This window comes from Ovis canadensis, chromosome 1, assembly GCF_042477335.2.
Source record: "Ovis canadensis isolate MfBH-ARS-UI-01 breed Bighorn chromosome 1, ARS-UI_OviCan_v2, whole genome shotgun sequence".
Lineage (NCBI taxonomy): Eukaryota > Metazoa > Chordata > Mammalia > Artiodactyla > Bovidae > Ovis > Ovis canadensis.
In genome coordinates, this window is record NC_091245.1 from 18,292,854 (window position 1) to 18,312,299 (window position 19,446).

The 19,446-nt window shown below is 44.5% G+C and overlaps 1 protein-coding gene across 1 annotated transcript; it reads left to right on the plus strand.

Moving 5' to 3' along the window:
* Positions 1-456: 456 nt before the first annotated feature.
* On the plus strand, positions 457-1,404 carry LOC138428947 (olfactory receptor 2A5-like). Its single transcript, XM_069569915.1, has one exon. It carries the CDS (start codon positions 457-459, stop codon positions 1,402-1,404), a length of 948 nt encoding a protein of 315 aa, XP_069426016.1.
* Positions 1,405-19,446: the final 18,042 nt, after the last annotated feature.

Genomic DNA, 19,446 nt, shown 5'->3' on the forward strand with positions numbered 1-19,446 from the left:
CCCATGGACTGCAGCATGCCATGCCTCCCCGTCCATCACCAGCTCCTAGAGTGTTATTAGCCACGTTTGATGCAAAGAGCTGACTCATTTGAAAAGACCCTGATGCTAGGAAAGATTGAGGGCAGGAGGAGAAGGGGACGACAGGATGAGATGTTTGGATGGCATCATCAACTCAATGGACATGAGTTTGGGTAAACTCTGGGAGCTGGTGATGGACAGGGAGGCCTGATGTGCTGCAGTTCATGGGATCGCAAAGAGTCAGACATGACTGAGCGACTGAATGGAACTGAACTGAATAGATGAGGAGCCTAAGGCTCAGAGTGGTTAAGTAACTGCAAGGCACTAGATGAGCAGTGGGCTCAAAATTAAAATCCTAGAGCTTCTGCCTCCAGATCTTACTAAACTGTCATATTTTAGGTGATATTTAAATGCATATCATTCTCCTATAGGTCCACCATGTGGATGCCTCCAGGGCAGAACCAAAGCTGGGTTTCTGAATTTATCCTGCTTGGTTTCTCCAGTGACCCCATGACCAACAGGACCCTCTTTGGTGCCTTCCTTCTTCTTTTCCTGAGCTCAGTCCTTGGCAATGGGCTCATCATCACCCTGATATGCTTGGACACGCATCTCCACACTCCCATGTATTTCTTCCTCTGTATCCTCTCCCTGCTGGATACAGGCTGTGTCACCACCACTGTGCCCCAGATGTTGGTACATCTTCTTTCTCAATCTCAGACCATCTCCTTTGCTGGTTGTTGGCTACAGATGTACATGTTTGGTGCACTGGCCCTGACTGAGGGTTTTTTCCTTGTAGTTATGGCCTTTGACCGGTACGTGGCCATCTGCTATCCACTGCGTTATACTGTCATCCTCAGCTGGGGCCTGTGCACACGACTGTCAGCTGGGACCTGGGCCTGTGGTTTCTTTTCCTCTCTGATCCACACTTTTTTCACCATGAGGCTGCCATACTGTGGGCCCAACGTGGTCAACCACTACTTCTGTGAAGGCCCTTCAGTACGAAATTTGGCTTGCATGGATACTCATGTCATTGAAATGGTGGATTCGGTCATCAGTGTCTTGATGGTTGTTGCCCCACTCTTGCTCATTGTGGCCTCCTACATCCGTATTGCCCAGACCATTTTCAAGATTAAGTCTGTGCAGGCCCGCTGCAAGGCTTTCTCCACCTGCGCTTCCCACCTGACTGTGACCACGTTCTTCTATGCTCCAGCCACCTACATCTACATGAAGCCCAATTCAAGGTATTCCCCTGAGCAAGACAAGCACGTATCACTCTTTTACAATGTCTTCTCTGCCCTCCTCAACCCTGTGGTCTACAGTCTGAGGAACAAGGACATCAAGGTGGCTTTTCTCAAAGTGATGGGGAAGGGTAGAGTGATCTGCTGAATTAGGAGACAGGCAGAATCTAAGGTAGAATGCCCAATGTTGAGAAAATGTGGAGTATCTATAATGTATGAAACCAACATTATACATGTGAACCAGTGTAGTATTTGGTCAGTTGAACAAAGGTGGGAAATGAAACTAACATAGCTATCTTGATCAACTTGCTACATTATGGTGCAATGAGAAATAGCTCCCTAGTCTTAGTGGCTTACAACAGTGAAAGTTCATTTATTGTTCATTTTCCATGTCAGTTGTAAGTAGACTGTGATCTTCTGCCATTTGATTCTTGGATCCAGCCTGAAGGAGGAGGTCTTATCTGGAAATGCCAGTCTTATGACTGAGAAAAAGGAATAATGGCTGAAATAGTAATACATGATTTGTATTAATATTCTCAAGTATTTGTTAGTGTTTTAATTCATGTTTCCCTTAAAATGTTTTTGAATTAGAGGATAATTATTTTACAATATTGTGATGGTTTCTGCCATACATCAACATGAATTGGTTATAGGTATGTCCCCTCCCTCTTGAACCTGCCTCCCACCTTCCTCCCTAACGTTTTAATACGTTTTTTTGAAGAATCTGATAGAATAATCAGAAAAACAATAGAATAATATGTTATACAACAGGTTACTGCAAAGAATATACAGCATGGAACCATGTGAGTAAAATATGTATGCATAGGAGAAAAAAACTTATGGCAATATCCTATATAAAATTATATTTTGTCATTGTTCAGTCACTAAGTCATGTTTGACTCTTTGTGACCCCATGAATTGCAGCACCCCAGGCTTCATTGTCCTTCATTGTCTCCTGGAGTTTGATAAAACTCATGTCTGTTGAGTTGGTGATGCTATCTAACCATCTTATCCTGTTCTGTCTTCCTGCCCCCAATCTTTCCCAACATCAGGGTCTTTTTCAGTGAGCTGGCTCTTTTCATGAGGTGGCCAAACTTCAGCTTTAACATCAGTCCTTCCAGTGAATATTCAGGGTTGATTTCCTTTAGGGCTGACTGGTTTGGTCTCCTTGCTGTCCAAGGGACTCTAAAGTCTTCACCAGCACCACATTGTGAAAGCATCTTTCAGTTCAGTTCAGTTCAGCTCACTTCAGTCGCTCAGTAGTGTCAACTCTTTGTGACCCCATGAATCACAGTATGCCAGGCCTCCCTGTTCATCACCAACTCCTGGAATTCACTCAAACTCATGTCCATCAAGTTGGTGATGGCATCCAGCCATCTCATCCTCTGGCATCCCCTTCTCCTCCTGCCGCCAATCCCTCCTAGCATCAGAGTCTTTCTGATGAGTCAACTCTTCGTGTCTTTCAGTTCAGTTCAGTTGCTCAGTCATGTCCGACTCTTTGCAACCTCATGAATCGCAGCATGCCAGGCCTCCCTGTCCATCACCAAATCACGGAGTTCACTCAGACTCACGTCCATTGAGTCAGTGATGCCATCCAGCCATCTCATCCTCTGTCATCCCCTTCTCCTCCTGCTCCCAATCCCTCCCAGCATCAGAGTCTTTTCCAATGAGTCAGCTCTTCGCATGAGGTGGCCAAAGTACTGGAGTTTCAGCTTCAGCATTATTCCCTCCAAAGAAATCCCAGGGCTGATCTCCTTCAGAATGGACTGGTTGGGTCTCCTTGCAGTCCAAGGCACTCTCAAGAGTCTTCTCCAACACCACAGTTCAAAAGCATCAATTCATCGGCACTCAGCTTTCTTCACAGTCCAACTCTCACTTTCATACATGGCCACTGGAAAAACCATAGTCTTGCCTAGACGGACCTTTGTTGGCAAAGTAATGTCTCTGCTTTTGAATATGCTATCTAGGTTGGTCATAACTTTCCTTCCAAGGAGTAAGCATCTTTTAATTTCATGGCTGCAGTCACCATCTGCAGTGACTTTGGAGCTCAAATAAATAAAGTCTGACACTGTTTCCACTGTTTCCCCATCTATTTCCATCTTTAGGGGTAGGTAAAATTATACTTTTTATGTTACAAAATTTTTAGAAATTAAGATGCCTCACTATTTAAATGGAGGTATAAAAATTGGTCTTTAGTTATTTAATTTCATTCTCTAATATATTTACACTGAGTCTATTCAAGTGTGAATGGGCTTCCCTTGTAGCGCAGCTGGTAAAGAATCCGCCTGCAGTTCTTCAATTCCACATTCTTCAACGTGGGAGACCTGGGTTAAATCCCTGGTTCGGGAAGATCCCGTGGAGAAGGGAAAGACTACCACTCCAGTATTCTGACCCGGAGAATTCCATGGATTTTATAATCCATGGGGTCACAAAGAGTCGGACATGACTGAGTGACTTTCACTTTCACTTTCATTCAAGTGTGAATGGATGTATGGTGATGATTACAAAGGAAAATATAGAGACAGGGAACATTTCTCCCAACTTCCAAACAGGAAGGCACAAGAGAAGGTATTATTTTCTTTGTGAATTGAAGTGTAGTTGATTTGGGCTTCCCTGGTGGCTCAGATGGTAAAGAATCTGCCTACAATGCAGGAGACCTATGTTCAATCCCTGGGTTGGGAAGATCCCCAGGAGGAGGGTATGGCAATCCACTCCAGTATTCTTTCCTGGAGAATCCCCATGGACAGAGGAGCCTGGTGGGCTACAGTCTATGGGGTCACAAAGAGTCGGACATGACTGAGTGACTAAGCACAGCACACAGTTGATTTACAATGTTGTGTTAGTTTCAGGTATACAACAAACTGATCCATTTATATGTATGTAGGTATAAGTCTACTCTTTTTCAGATTGTTTTCTTTTATATGTTACTATAAGATATTGAATACAGTTCCCCATGCTATAAGTAGGCCCCTGTTGGGTATCTATTTTATATATAGTAGTGGGTATATATTGATTCCAAGATCTATATTTATCTTTTTCCTCTGACCTTTACCCTTTGGTAGAGATAAGTTTATCTTCTGTGTCTGTGAGTCTATTTCTGTTTTGTAAATATGCTTATTTGTATAATTTTTTGGATTCCACTATCAGTGATATCATATAATATTTGTCTTTGTGTGACTTACTTCAATTAGTATGGTACCTCCTAAGCTTCTGCTCAAAAGTGACACACATCTCCTTGCTCACATCCTACTGGCCAAAAAAGTCCTATGCTTAAGCCTGATGGCAAAAGGGCAGGAAGTATTTTCCTCCTACAGAAACCTAATGCAGGTCACGTGGTGGTCGGGATGGACGTGCATTCCTTCTACAGTGAGAGCAGCAAATAAAGGGGGAAATAATATAACCTAGTGGCACTGGAACCAATGGGATACATGCAATCAACATGAAACCCAGTACCTGTGAGTGACGTGGTACATGGACACAGTAAACCGTCAAGGTAAGGTAAGCAATAAAGTGGTATTTATTTACAAGTGGTACATGTAGGCAACAAGTATCTGTGGCCAACACTTTGAAAATCAAGTCTCTAGTCAATACTCTGAAAAAGCTGGCTTAAAACTCAACATTCAAAAAACTAAGATCATGGCATCCGGTCCCATCACTTCATGGCAAATAGATAGGGAAACAATGGAAACAGTGACAGACTTTATTTTCCTGGGCTTGAAAATCACTGCAGATGGTGACTGCAGCCATGAAATTAAGAGATGCTTGCTCCTTGGAAGAAAAGCTACAACCAACCTTGACAGTATTATTAAAAGGCAGAGACATTACTTTGCCACCAAAGGTCCATCTAGTCAAACCTATGATTTTTCCAGTAGTCATGTATGAATGTGAGTGTTGAACCAAAAAGAAAGCTGAGCACTGAAAAACTGATGCTTTTGAACTGTGGTGTTGGAAAAGACTCTTGAGAGTCCCTTGGACTGCAAGGAGATCATACCAGTCCATCCTAAAGGAAATCAGTCCTGAATATTCATGGGAAGGACTGATGCTGAAGCTGAATATTTCCAATATTTTGGCCACCTGATGTGAAGAACTGATTCACTGGAAAAGACCCTGATGCTGGGAAAGATGGAAGACAGGAGGAGAAGGGGATGGCAGACAGTGAGATGGTAGAATGGGATCACTGACTTAAAGGACATGAGTTTGAGCAAGCTCTGGGAGTTGGTGATGGACAGGGAAGCCTGACATGCTGCAGTCCATTGGGTGGCAAAGAGTCGGACATGACTGAGCGACTGAACTGAACTGAATCAATACTCTGTAATGGCCTTTATGGGAAAAGTTTCTAAAAAATAGTAGATACGTTTATATGTATAACTGATTCACTTTACTATGTAGCTGAGACTAACACATTATAAATCGATTATACTCAGATAAAAATTTATATTTAAAAAAAGGAAAATTAAGCCAGTGGTATACAAGATCAAAGTAACCCATGGGTTGGACTTGGTGCATGGATCCAATACAGTTCATGGGGCTGACATGATCTATGCATCATCTTGTGGAAGGACACAGAACTTGACATTAATTGACCTGGGTTCTAGTCCCAACCTTGCTAACTTCTTTTGTTACTTAAGGCAACAAACTTCCTTTCTCTGGATGTCAATTTACGGAACACCTCAAGTTGAAAGGTCTTTAAGACATCTGTGTCTCTAAAATTCTGTCACAGTAGGTGGAGTGATGTGAAATTTCTGTGAATTCACTTATGAATCTTGTGTGATTCTTCTCACAAGAAAAACTTGTGAATCTTCTGTGAACCCTAAAATATATTAGAAAAGCATAGAAGAATAAATGTTATTGCTTGGGTGCAGCCCACTTGGGGCTCTGAGCCTCAGACTTAGCATGGGCATCCAACTTTCTTTCATGCATCATTGGTGACCCAGATTTTGGGATGAGTCAATTTCAATATTTCTTGAGCATTCATTAAGAGGGATCCAACCGGTACCAGGCCCCATGGAAACCAAGACAGATACATAGAGAGGTTTACAGTCATGAAATTATAATATCGAAACTAATGAAGGTGCCACAGTGACCTGTGGAGACTGATGGCCTCATAGGAGGGAGACTCTCAGTGGGTGCCAGACACTAGGAACCAGGCTACACCTCACCCCACCCCCATCACCACTGCACATCTCCGCACTTTGTGCTCTCCCCAGAGCTTAACATCAGGGAGAGAGGAAACAAAACCTGAGAAGTCTCTTTTTCTCCCTCAGCAGCTAACCCTGGTTACCCCTTTAAAAAAATTGGAATATAATTGCTCTGAAATGTCATGCTAGTTTCTTTTATTTCTCTAACCAGTGGAATAATAGGCCAAAATAGAAATTCAGCTTAGCTACTGAAAAATGAAGTTGTAGACCTCTTAGGAAACAAATAGTGTTCTATGGATATAGAGAAAATGCCAAGAGCTGACATCTAAGGTCTTGGTCAGGAATTCAGATGTAGCATACTTGAGGATGAGTGTCACCCAAAGAGAGCCAGGAGAAGGGCATTTCTGGCAAGAGGACTCCAGGTACAAAGGCCCCAAGTCCGGAAAGGACTTTGCATTGTCTGCAGCTCTGGAAGAAGGCTCATGTGGTCACAGGCAAGTGAGCAGGAGAGGCAGAGATAACACTGAGAAGTAGGCGAAGGACAGTCTTCTAGATCTATATGAGAAGTGTTTACTAATTTAAAGTGCAGTGGGAATGCTTAGATTCTTACTGGGGAAGTGAAGCAGATTTATGGGTGATCAGCTCTGCTGTGAGTGTGACTTGAGGTGCCTGGAAAGTGGGTGGGAGAAAAGGTCATTGGGTATGAGGTGGTGGTTAGTCGCTAAGTTGTGTCCAACTCTTGCGACCCCATGGACTGTAGCCCACCAGGCTCCTCTGTCCATGAGATTTTCCAGGCAAGAATACTGGAGTGGATTGCCATTTCCTTATCCAGGGGATTTTCCCGACCCAGGAAACAAACCTAGGTCTCTTGCATTGCAGGCAGTTTCTTTACCTTCTGAGCTATGAGGGAAGCCCTAAGAGAACGTTTGGGAACTCATAGGTCAGGAGTGAGGAAAAAGAACTTCCTTCTTGGAGAGCTATAGGGCATGCAGTATCCCAGGGAGAATTCTAGGAAGAGGATGTTGAGAGAGGTGATTGCTGATGGTGGGGTTGATGTTGAGAAGACAGAGAAAACTGGGGAAAGGCAGAAATAGGGATTTGGGCAGTTGAGGGATGAGTAAAGGTTTTAATGACATGTGGGCATCTAGGAATAATGAATGACTAGAGAGCTGTGAACTTTTGGTGGGATTGAAATTTTGCCTCTAGCACTTAGGCACAAATTTGTGTGGTAGTATGGTTCCAAAGCACTTACTGAGAGTTATAACAGGGCTGGGCTGGGTGTTGATTTGAATGGAAGCCTTCTGCTGCGTCAATGGTGTGGCAAAGTTCCAGACAGCAGTTCCAGAGGGTTTCAGGCAGAAAGTAAAGGGTCCCGTGGGCTGCTGGTGTTCCCTCCATCTGGGGAAAGGATAGGGAGCTATGTGGCTGGTGGAAGGGACTTCCAACTATTGAAAGTTTCCTGCTTTATCTTTGTGGAGAAGGCGGCTGCCTGGATAATGGGGAGGAGGTCTTCCTGGTTTTTGGAGTTCCTTCCAGAAGGTGCAAAGTCTACCTGGTCCCAGGGACCAGGGTAGTGGGGAGATGAGTCTTGTGGCTAAAGTGTGATGAGGTTTCATTTTTCTTTCACTTAGGACAGAGAGTAAGAGAGTTTGTAATTCAGGATGATAGATTTTATCTTAAATAGAAGCAACCTTTATTTTTAAGAACGAGGGATAAGGAACGGAGTAAACAAGAGAGCGTAATACAGTATTTGTAGAGTACCGATGAGGGGGTTGGATTGAAGAGGAACACTCAGTAGAGGAGAGCTAGGCATAATTTCTGAAGGTGCTAGACTTGATGGGGCAGTGAGTGCGGAGATGCTGAAAGATGTTTTGAGGAAAGAAGTAAGAGCATGTGATGGCTTGGCTTGTAGGTGGAAAGAGGAGAAATCAAGGAAGTTATCAACATTTTAAACTACCTGTACCACTGTCTTTGCTTGCAGTCCACTGATGGGTGCCGTTGATTGTCAACTGTTGTCACCGATCCCTGGCACTGGTGACAGGAAGTCACAGCCCTTGTCCTCATGGAATTTACAGTCCATAAACCAGCCGTTCTTGGGAAGTGTATAGATACTTGGCAGTATATAGTGTATAGATACTTAAGGTTAAAAATGTTATTAATTAATTCTCTGTTAACTTGGACTTTATGAGAGTTGTTGGCTTTTGTTTTATTTTTATTTTTTACTTTTCCCCCTCTTCCCTTGAACAAAGAAAACAGCAAAGTGGGTCATAACACCATTCTGTCTGGTGGGACTCAGGTCATCTCTTTGGGGGAAATACTTTGCTGATAAACTGAAATGTCAGCCTCTCCAATTCTTTGTGCCTTTGACCCATTTCTACACTAATGATCTCAAGGTTTCTGACATCATTAAATTGGTTGGTAGATTGGTAAATGGGCAGACTCGTAAACTACCACTTTTTTGCCGTCTTTTGCTGTGCAAGAAACTTAAGTCACACAAATCTGCTTTCTCTGTTTGCTGATCCCTATGCAAATAAAATTGCAGACTAGATGAAATGAATAATTTCTTAGGGAAATGTAGATTACCAAAATTGAAACTTTTAAAGAACAGAATGTTTAAACCAGCTAATTTGCATAGGAAAATAAGAAAACAAGAGAAAGCTGTTAAGTAACTACCCCATAACAAGATTCAGACATTGGTGGCGAGAAAGTTTGGGGAGAGGGAGACGTATGTGGATGAACTTCCAAGTGGACATCGGCTGTGTGTGCTGCATGTGACTGTTCATGTAGGGGATCAGCTACAGAGGAGATAAATCAGGTGGAAAAAATGACACGCTCTCTGGATGTCATTCAGGCTTTCTCCCCAGACATTTACTGAGTAGGCACGTGAACCAAATGTCCGTGAAGGCAAGGATGGAAGCTGTCCACGTGAGCTCAGTGTATAGACTTCCCTTTTCTGTGGCTGACTTGGCTACCACTGTTGCTGAGTGCTTCTTCTGCAAATAGCAGAGGTCAGCTCTATGGCACCATTCCCCAGGAGAGCAGGCCGCCACCTGATTATATTGGATCTCTTTCATCATGGAGGGGGCAATGATCTGTCTTCATAAGAACAGGTAGATTCTAGATATGCTTTCCTTCCCCTGATTATAGAACTTTTGCTAGCATCATTATCTATGAAGTCAGAGTGCCCAATCCACTATCAAGGAACCCCCACAGCATTGCATCTGGTCAAAGAACTCATTTTACAGCTTTGGCCTCATAATTATAGACTCAATGGCCTTATGTAACTTCTAACACTTAGAACAAACTGCCCTAACTAAAAGGTGGAATGGCTTATTAAGATTCAGTTATTGCTGTTCATGGCTAACAATGCCTTGAAGGAATAGGCCCCTATCTTACATGCTCCTTTAAAGTGAGCATGGGACTTCCATGGTGGTGCAGTGTGTAAGAATCAGCCTGCCAATGCAGGGGACATAGGTTTGATCCCTGGTCTGGGAATTTTCCACATGCCATGATGGGGCAACTAAGCCCGTGAGCCACAACTACCAACCGAGGCCTGCTCTAGAGATGAGCTGCAACTTGTGAGCCTGCATCCCCAACTACTGACACCTGCCAAGCTCTAGGGTCCGAGAGTCACAACTAATGAGCCCCCGTGCTGCAACTGCTGGAGACTGCTCCACGACAGGAGAAGCCTCTGCAATGAAGAGCCCATGCACTGCAGTTAGAGGGTAGCCCCTGCTTTCTGCAACTAGAGAAAGTCTGTGCAACAACGGAGACCCGATGCAGCCAAAAATAATATGAATTTAAAAATTAAGAGTAAGAAATAAAGTGATGAAGTTTATACTTTCAGTCAGTGACTATATGACACTGGTTCTCCCATAGCTAGAATTCATGGACCTGGAAATCAAACAGTGAAATGGGAGTGGATTCTCTTAGTCTTACATCCAATAACTCACAGAATATTTGTTCCCTTTCCCAGGAGCTCTGACCTCTGCTAACTTGGAGATCTTCGTACCCTAGTAGAGAGTGTTTCTGCTGGTAGACAAAACAATGATCTCATTGAATTGCAATTTGACATCATCTTGAGACGTTTGAATATTAAATGGATTACTGTAAGTAAATCATATAAGAAACAGGACCTGTAAGGTTCTGCTAGTATTATTATGGGTTCCCAGGTGGCCCAGAGGGTGAAGAGTCCACCTGCCAATGCAGGAGATGCAAGAGACACAGGTTAGATCCCTGGGTGAGGAAGATCCCCTGGAGGAGGAAATGGCAACCCATTCCACTATTCTTGCCTGGGGAATTCCATGGACAGAGGAGCCTGGAGGGCTACAGTCCAGGGGATCACAAACAGCCAGACACAACTGAGCATGAATCATTATTATTATAATTATGATCATCATTTTTTATTGTTGTTCTTATCATTATTATTACTATCCTATTTGCTTGTCTGACCAACATGTACTCTCATTGGCTCACACAAGATTTATAGTCTTGGGGGATGCAAACCCCAGGAATGAAGATGCTGAGGGCAGGCATGCATGATAAGATGTCTACATTAACTCATTATTACTGGACAGATGGGCAGGTCTTTCTTAAATTCCTAGAGAGCAAAGGAGAGGTTGGAGCATGGGCCAATGGAATGAGTCCATGGCTGGGAGGCAGGACTTCTAGGTTCTGATTGCCTAAGTAACTCACGCAGGCTGATGACTTTGCTTCTCTGAGCTTTAATTTTCACGGCTGTAAAAGAGAGTAAGGAACTGGACATGTTGACCTTGAAGGCCCTTTATGACTTAGAGAGCAGTGAAATGACCAAAACCAACATCAATGACTCCCTCAGGACTTGGCCCATGGCAAGTCTTCAGTAAGAGTTTGTCATTATCACCATCATCTGTAAAAGGGGGACCATTATGCCTCCCTCCCAGGTGTACTGAGAAGACCTGGTGAGAAAAGGCCTGGTCAGAAAAGCTTTTTCACACATAAAAGAAAAAGCTGTGTGTGTGAAGATGTCCCAAAGGACCACTAAGACGCTTTTGATCATTACCACCTCCTGCCATTTCCCTCAGCTCCTGCTGCAGACTTAAATCCAAAGAAGTTTCTGGGGCACTTGTCTTAGCAAAGGAAAGCTAATTTTCACAGAGTCCCTCCCAGAGGCACTCTCAGCCTGGGGCTAATTACAGAGAGTCCCTGGATATTAGGATTGCCACAGCCCTAGCTTTTCCTCTCTTGCCAGCCCACCCTCTTCTCCTTGAGGCCTGTAGGCTCACCTGGCTCAAAATTCAGCATACAGAGTTTAGTCTTCTCCCTCATTCCAACCCCCAGCTGGCCCAATGCCACCTGTAATCACAACAAACTCTGGGACAGCAGGAAGAATTTCAGTTAGAGTTCAGGTGGAGCCATAGACTCAAGCACTAAAGTCTGTGATATTGTGGTCACAGCCCCAGCCCAACAGGCTCACGCCGGGCCTGTTGCTGGCTCTCCCATTATAAAAAAAGAGGAATGAATTTTCTTTCTTTTTCCTGAGAGCAAAGAAGATAAAGAGACCAGTGAGCAAGCCTGAACATTCTTAGTTTTTATTTAACTGCTTCCAACTCTGCATGTCTGTAACTAAGTTTTTGTTTCTGCCCTTCTAACTCTACAGGAGCTACATTTCTCACCGATTATCCTTTGACTCTGCTAAATACATCCTGTATCTGGTGCTCAGCTTATAGCACTCTTCCTCTTATTTGTTATTGTTCAGTCACTCAGTTGTGTCTGACTCTTTGTGACCCCATGCGCTGCAGCAGGCCAGCCCTCCCTGTCCTTCACTATTTCCTTTGAAGTGAAAGTCGCTCAGTTGTGTCTGACTTCTTGCAACCCCACGGATTATACAGTCCGTGGAATTTTCTAGATCAGAATACTGGGGTGGGTAGCCTTTTCCCTTCTCCAGGGGATCTTCCTAACCCAGGGATCAAACCCAGGTCTCTGGCATTGCTGCTGCTGCTTCTAAGTCGCTTCAGTCGTGTCCAACCCTGTGCAACCCCATAGACAGCAGGCCACCAGGCTCCCCCGTCCCTGAGATTCTCCAGGCAAGAACACTGGAGTGGGTTGCCATTTCCTTCTCCAATGCATGAAAGTGAAAAGTGAAAGTGAAGTCGCTCAGTCATGTCCAACTCTTAGTGACCCCATGGACTACAGCCTACCAGGCTCCTCTGTCCATGGGATTTTCCAGGCAAGAGTGGGTTGCCGTTGGCATTGCAGGTGGAATCTTTACCAGCTGAGCCACAAGGGAAGCCCAAGCATACTGAGTGGGTAGCCTATCCCTTCTCCAAGGGATCTTCCTATCCTAGAAATTGAACCAGGGTCTCCTGCATTGTAGGCAGATTCTTTACCAACTGAGCTATCAGGCAAGCCCTCACTATCTCCTGGAGTTTGCTCAGATTCATGTCTTTTGAGATGATTATGTCACCCAACCATCTCAACCTCTGTTGTCCCCTTCTCCTCCTGCCCTCAATCTTTCCCAGCATCAGGATTTTTCCCAGGGAGTTGGGTCTTTGCATCAGGTGACCAAACTATTGGAGCTTTAGCTTCAGCATCAGTCCTTCCAGTGAATATTCAGGGCTGATTTCCTTTAGGAGTAGCTGGTTTGATCTCCTTGCTGTCCAAGGGACTCTCAAGAGTCTTCTCCAGCACCACAGTTGGACAGCCACAATTCTTTGGCACTCAACCTTCCTTATGGTCCAACTCTCACATCTGTACATGAGTACTGTAAAAAACCATAGCGTTGACTATACAGACCTTCGTTGTTAAAGTGATGTCTCAGTATTTTTAATATGCTGTCTAGGTTTGTCATTGCTTCTCTTCCAAGGAGCAAGCATCTTTTAATTTCATGGCTGCAGTCACCATCTAAAAATCTGTCACCTTTTCCATTTTCCCCCCAGTTATTTCCTATGAAGTGATGGGGCTGGATGCCATGATTTTTGTTTTTTGAATGTTGAGTTTTAAGCCAGCTTTTTCACTTTCCTCTTTCACCTTCAACAAGAGGCTCTTTAGTTCCTCTTCACTTTCTGTCTTTAGGGTGGTATCATCTGCATATCTGAGGTTATTGGTATTTCTCCTAGTAATCTTGATTCTGGCTTGTGAATCATCCAGCCAGGCATTTCACATGATGTGCTTTGCATATAAGTTAAATAAGCAGGGTGACAATATACAGCCTTGACGTTTTTCTTTTTAACATGTCAGAAAGGAGGCGACCAGACTACCAGACTCAATTACTGGGTTACTGTGCCAGCCTATGACTGTTTTTGAAACAATACAAGAAGAAGAAGACAAGACCCTCACACCCCTCTTCCTCATCATTAACTCCTGACTGAAAACTTTTCTCTTATGTAAGCCCCTAGATTTTTTACTGGAGGGGAGTCTTACAAGCAGGAGCCTACTGCGTTCCCCTCTCTGCTGGATGAGAACTAAAGCCACCTTTCTATTTCCTCCAATCCCTGTCTCTGTATTTTTTTATTCGGCTTTGGAAGACAAAGCCAAGATTTTGGCCAGAAACATTTTCTAGTTGCATGGTTATAGTTAAATCCCTCATTTCTTCTGCTGGAGAGGAGATTGGCTACCCTCTAAGTGGCTTAGCTGATAAAGAATCTACCTGCATTGTGGGAGACCTGGGTTTGATCCCTGGGTTGGGAAGTTCCCCTGGAGAAGGAAACGGCTACCCACTTCAGTATTCTGGCCTGGAGAATTCCATGGACTGCACAGTCCATGGGGTTGCAAAGAGTTGGACATGACTGAGCGACTTTCGCTTTCACTTTAATTTCTTCCAGGTCACATCACTTTACTGGGATATGGAAGGTAGGATGAAGCTTGGCAGTCTTTAAGTAATTCTGTCATTTAAGGAGACAGGATGGCCTGAGTTTCATCTTATCTAGGATCTTGGATTGCTTATGACTTTGGGCAAGTCACTGCACCTCCCTGGACCTCAGTTTCTTCATCCATCCAATGGACAGATAGGTCCTGCCTGGATTACCTCTTCAGAGCTGAAGTGAGGGTCAGTGTCATGGGGGAAGAGGAGTCAGGGCCTGGCTCAGGGAAGAGTTGGTTATCATTGCCATTCCTGTTCTGGAGAGAATGATTGACAGGGCAAGTTTTCATCTCTCCTGAGCCCTGGACCCAACTCCCTCTCCTCCCTGAATCTCTGGGCCCATCAGGCTGGAAGATGTATGTGTATATATGGGTTGAGGGAGTTGGGGTACAGGAGAAGACTCCCACAGTTTAGTCCTCTGAGACTGTAGCTGAGTCTGAGGAAGAGCTGAGGATTGCAGGGAGCCCTGGGAGCAGGGTCCGACCCTGCCCGGCCCCCGCCCCCCCCCGCCCATGGAACCTGAAGTACCCGGATGGAATCCTCAGGTACTCCTAACCCCAGGGAGAGTTCATGGGCACACAGTGGATTCAGCTCAGGGATGCCATGAAGGAGGGAATGTGTCCCTTCCCTGTAAGGTGTGATTCCAGGAAGAAGGAATGGGAAGGGGGATCAGGAAGTAGACACAGGGAGGGGATTAACTTTCATGAAGTGGTTATTCTGTGCTGAGCATCGGGCTCACGTGGGCCATCACTGGAGCTGCATCATCACCTGTGAGAGAAGAAAAGAGTCTTCCGCATTTTAGAGAAATGGAGACTGAATCCTGCTTCAGCAGACAGAGCCAAGTGGGGTAGCGGTGGCCTCCATGTGCTTCTGGGCTCCTCCTGTTATCAGCCTTTCTAATCTTGTTTGGACAAGTTCCTTACCCTTTCTGACAGTTTTCTCAACTGTCAAATGCTTGCCTCCCAAGGCCTGTGCAAAGTAGGCTCTGAGTGCGCTTGGCCTTTATCCCTAAAGGTAGGAGCCAGTGGGGCCTGGGAGCTCCCTGAGTGCAGAGCTGGTCTTCCATGTGCTCTGCATAAGAAGGCCTCGACCATGGTCGGCCCTGCTGAGGGCTGTGAGGAGGCTGGCGAGGGTCCAGAGGACCGTGTCAGGGCCAGGCAAGAGGACTGGGCTGAGAGGGTCTGAGCTGCTGAGCTGGGCTCCTCCTGGATGAGGGTTGCTCATTGCCGGCTCCCCCAACCCCTGCCAACAGCAGAGTGGGAAGCCTCCAGCACTAGGTCACCCTGAGACATCTGGCTTCTTAGGACTCAGGACTGGAAGCAGTGGCGTGCTGGGAAGCATCTAGCAATAAATTCTGGGAGGCGGGGAAGAGTTCTGACTGGTACTGTTTTCTGGTTTCCGTGTTGAGTAGATACACCCGTCATGGTCGGATTTCAAGCAAGCATGATGTCACTGAACTCACATCTAGGGAGAGATGTTCAGAGCACTCCATGATTAGATTATTTCCAGTGTACAAATCCAGTAGATTCAAACAAGTTTTAGAACACAGAGAACAGATATCTGCATTGTAGTAGAATAATTAGGATGTGAAGAGTTTTCAGTTTATTTTCTTTAAAATTATTTTTCCATATGGACAATTTTTAAAGTCTTTATTGAATTTGTTACAATATTGCTTCTGTTTTTTTTTTTTTTTAGCTTTTTGCCCACAAGACATATCTTATCTCTTCAACCAGTGATCAAACCCAAACCCCATCCATATATTCAAAGGCAAGGTGTTAACCACTGAACCACTGGAGAAGTCCCCCAGCTTTTGTTTCTAACCTCTGGGTTTTTTTTTTTCCTATAAATTGAATTTTATTTTCTTTTTGCACCCCAAATTATCGAGATTTAATTGACATATAATATTCTGTAAGTTTAAGGTGTACAATGTGATGAACTGATATGTGTATATATTGTGAAACTGTTACCAAAATAAAGTTAGTTTATGCATTACTTTGGGCTTTCCTGGTGGCTCAGATGGTGAAGAATCTACCTGCAATGTGGAAGATCTGTGTTTGATCCCTGAGTTGGGAGGATCCCCTGGAGGAGGGCATGGCAATGCACTCCAGTGTTCTTGCCAGGAGAATCCCCATGGACAGAGGAGCCTGGAGGGCTACAGTTCATGGGATTGCAAAGAGTTGGACACAAGTGAGCAACTAAGCACAGCACAGGCATTACCTTACCGCACTACTACCATTTCGTTGCTCTTATAGTGAGGACGTTAAAGCTTTACTCTCATAGCAACTTTCCAGTATACAGTACAGTATTGTTAACGATAGTCACCATATTGAGGGTTAGATCCCCAGAACTTATTATCTTATAACTGAGAATTTGTCCCATTTGACCAGCCTCTCTCCAATTTCCTGCCCCAGGCCACCACACTCTACTCTCTGTTTCTAAGAGTTCCATGTTTTCAGATTCCACGTATAAGTGAGATCATACAATGTTTGTCTTTCTCTGCCTGACTTACTTCACACCGCATTGTGCTTTCAAGGTTCATTGAAGTCTGTTTTTAACATACTTGATTTAATTATTGTTTATGTAATTTAGCTTTAATAATGACCTCATTTAACACCATTCCACACACTTCTGAAAAGTCAGTGATTGACTCTGGTGACCTGTGGTTGACTGAGCAGGACCTCTGTATCCAACCTTCTCTTCCTGAATAAATGGAGAACTGAGGCCCAGACAGAAGGCAAGACAGGAGCTCAGTCATGGGAGGCATGGGCAAGACTATGCAGGGCTTTCAACATATTATCTCATTAAATTCTCCTGCAACCCCAGAATGTTAGGGTTATTAAGATATTGTTATCATTTTTAGATATACAAACAGGTTCAGAATAACAGCAGTTTATTGGAACGGGCACTAGGACATGAGAGATCTTGATTCAGATTCTGTTTCTGCCCTCAGAAGACGTGAATCCCTGGGCAGGTTCCTGCCTGCACTGGACTCCAGCTTCGTTATATGTAGCATGTGACTGATGATACTTTTCAGATGCTGTCTTCCAGGACCTGGTTCAAGATCTGTATAGTTCTTCATGGTCAACTCATAAGTATCATCATGTCCAAGGCGTTGTTCTGGTGGGGAATGGAGGAAGATTTGTTCAAGGTAGTTCAGTAATAGGAGTGTGACTCAGACATGGTCTAATTGACAAGTTGGGACACAGGGATTTGGGTGAGAAGAAAGAAATCTGCATGAAGCCTTCAGTTCTTGGGATCTCTACAAGTGGACAAGGTACTTGAAAAATATAAAGACAGGTCACTATGCCTCCCCAACCGGGATGTGGTTTTCTCCTGCTCTGTCCCCAAGGGCCTCTTCCTTGTAGGGTTCTCGTTGACAGCATTCAGAGAATTCCATGTTGGCATCCCCACAAGGGATAGGGTGTGTGGTGGCAGGAGGCAGGGGGTGGCCTCCCCTTGCTCTCCCCAGAAAGCCTGGTAAGGAGGCATAAAGCCTCAGCAGCTTGGCCCATTGGGAAGAACTTGGCCTGGCTGGGGTTCCCTCTACCTGCACCTGAGGACCAGGCAGGGAAGGCCTTCGGGAGCCAGGGCTGGCCAGGTCAAGTGCAAAGAGCTGAGCAATGGAGAGAAGGCAGGGGATTCAGCCTTCCATCTCTCAGAAGCCTAGTGCTTTTCTGGAGACTGGGCTGCCTGGAATCCTGGCTCACTGGACTCAGTTGCCCTGGGCACTTCCTGTTCAGTCTCTTTCCCTTAAGAACAAGTGACAGTCTCTCTGTGACCTGTGAATGCCTGAGGGGTGAGGTGGTCCCTGTGCTTGGGGCTAGGGGTGGGATCCAGGCATCTGTGGGGGCTGGAGGTCAGCGGTAGCCAGGTCATCCAGCCACTGGATCCTCTCTGTGCTTCTGCCCCAACATCCCTCCAGGCCCCTCCCACATTCCTTACTCTTCTTTCTTCCCCACCTCACATCCCATCCTTTCTTCCTAGACCTCCTTCTTCCATTTGTTCATGTAGTAAGTATGTATGGATGGTTGGTCTGTTCCAAACCACATTCTAGGAGCTAGAAACAGAAAATAATAACAGAATAATTTCCTGAGCTTCAGGTCTCCAAGTTCAGCTAAGAGACATTATGAAAGGACAATGATGGTTATGCTGGGAGAAGCCTGCAACAGTGACATCAGGACCACAATGATTAGTTCCCACTCCCCTGTCCCCTAGAGATCTGGGCTGTTGTGAATTAAGACAGAGACTGTTGGCTTAATGGAATCTTAGGAGACTTTTTTTTTCTTTTCACTAGATGTCCCCTTTCCCATGGAAATCAAGGTTGACTAATAAAAAGGAGGCTTTTTACAAAGATTTACTAAGTTCTAGTATGGTACTTCATTCCCAAGTCTCTTGCTATGGATGCCTTCTGCTTTCAGTGTGACCCCATAGCTTTCCACATCCAAGTGATGGGAGCAGATGGAGAAAACTTTATCATGAGAGATAGTCTGTGGCTGCCACTTTAGCACTTTATCCTAGGAGGGGTCTTATCCTATTTTATCTGGTGGCTGTAACACATAGGCCATGATTCTATAGTATCTCGTTCCAAACCTCAAGAAGCTCAAATTGAGGAGCAATGGGGGCAGTTTGCATTCTTTACCCTTCCCACTTAGAGAGTGTTCACCTGAACCAGGAGAAGATTCTGGTTAAGAGTTGGCTCTGAAACCAAACTTCCTTGATTCAAATCCTGGGTTCATCATACAAATCATATAATTGGGAGTGAATCACTTAGTTTCTCTATGATTTAGTTTTCTTTTCTCTGTAGAAGTGGAGGTGCTAGTACTTACCTCAAAGAGTTGGGAGAATTTGATAAAGTTAGTGTAGCAATGCCTGGCACATAGAAAGTGCTCATTAAACATTAGGTATTATTATTACTGAAAGGCACATTATAAACTCACCCCATTATCCATACCTTATTATAGATATTCCAACTCAATGAGTAGGAGCAAAGTTAACATGAAAGGGAGAAATTTTTTCCAAGATATTAGACCTCTAACTTTATATCAGAACCTTCTAGGATTACTAGGGTTATAACTTGCCAATAATCACAATGGATTCTAAGAAATAGAGAAAGCATCCCACCAAGGTTTGGGAGTGGGAGATGGAGTGGGTCTGGGAAGGCTTCTTGGTGGGATGATAAGGGAGTTGAGTCCTAATATGGAAATAAACATTG

Coding starts and splice junctions, on each gene's coding strand:
- LOC138428947 (XM_069569915.1), top strand. CDS start 457: ATGTGGATGCCTCCAGGGCAGAACCAAAGCTGGGTTTCTGAATTTATC.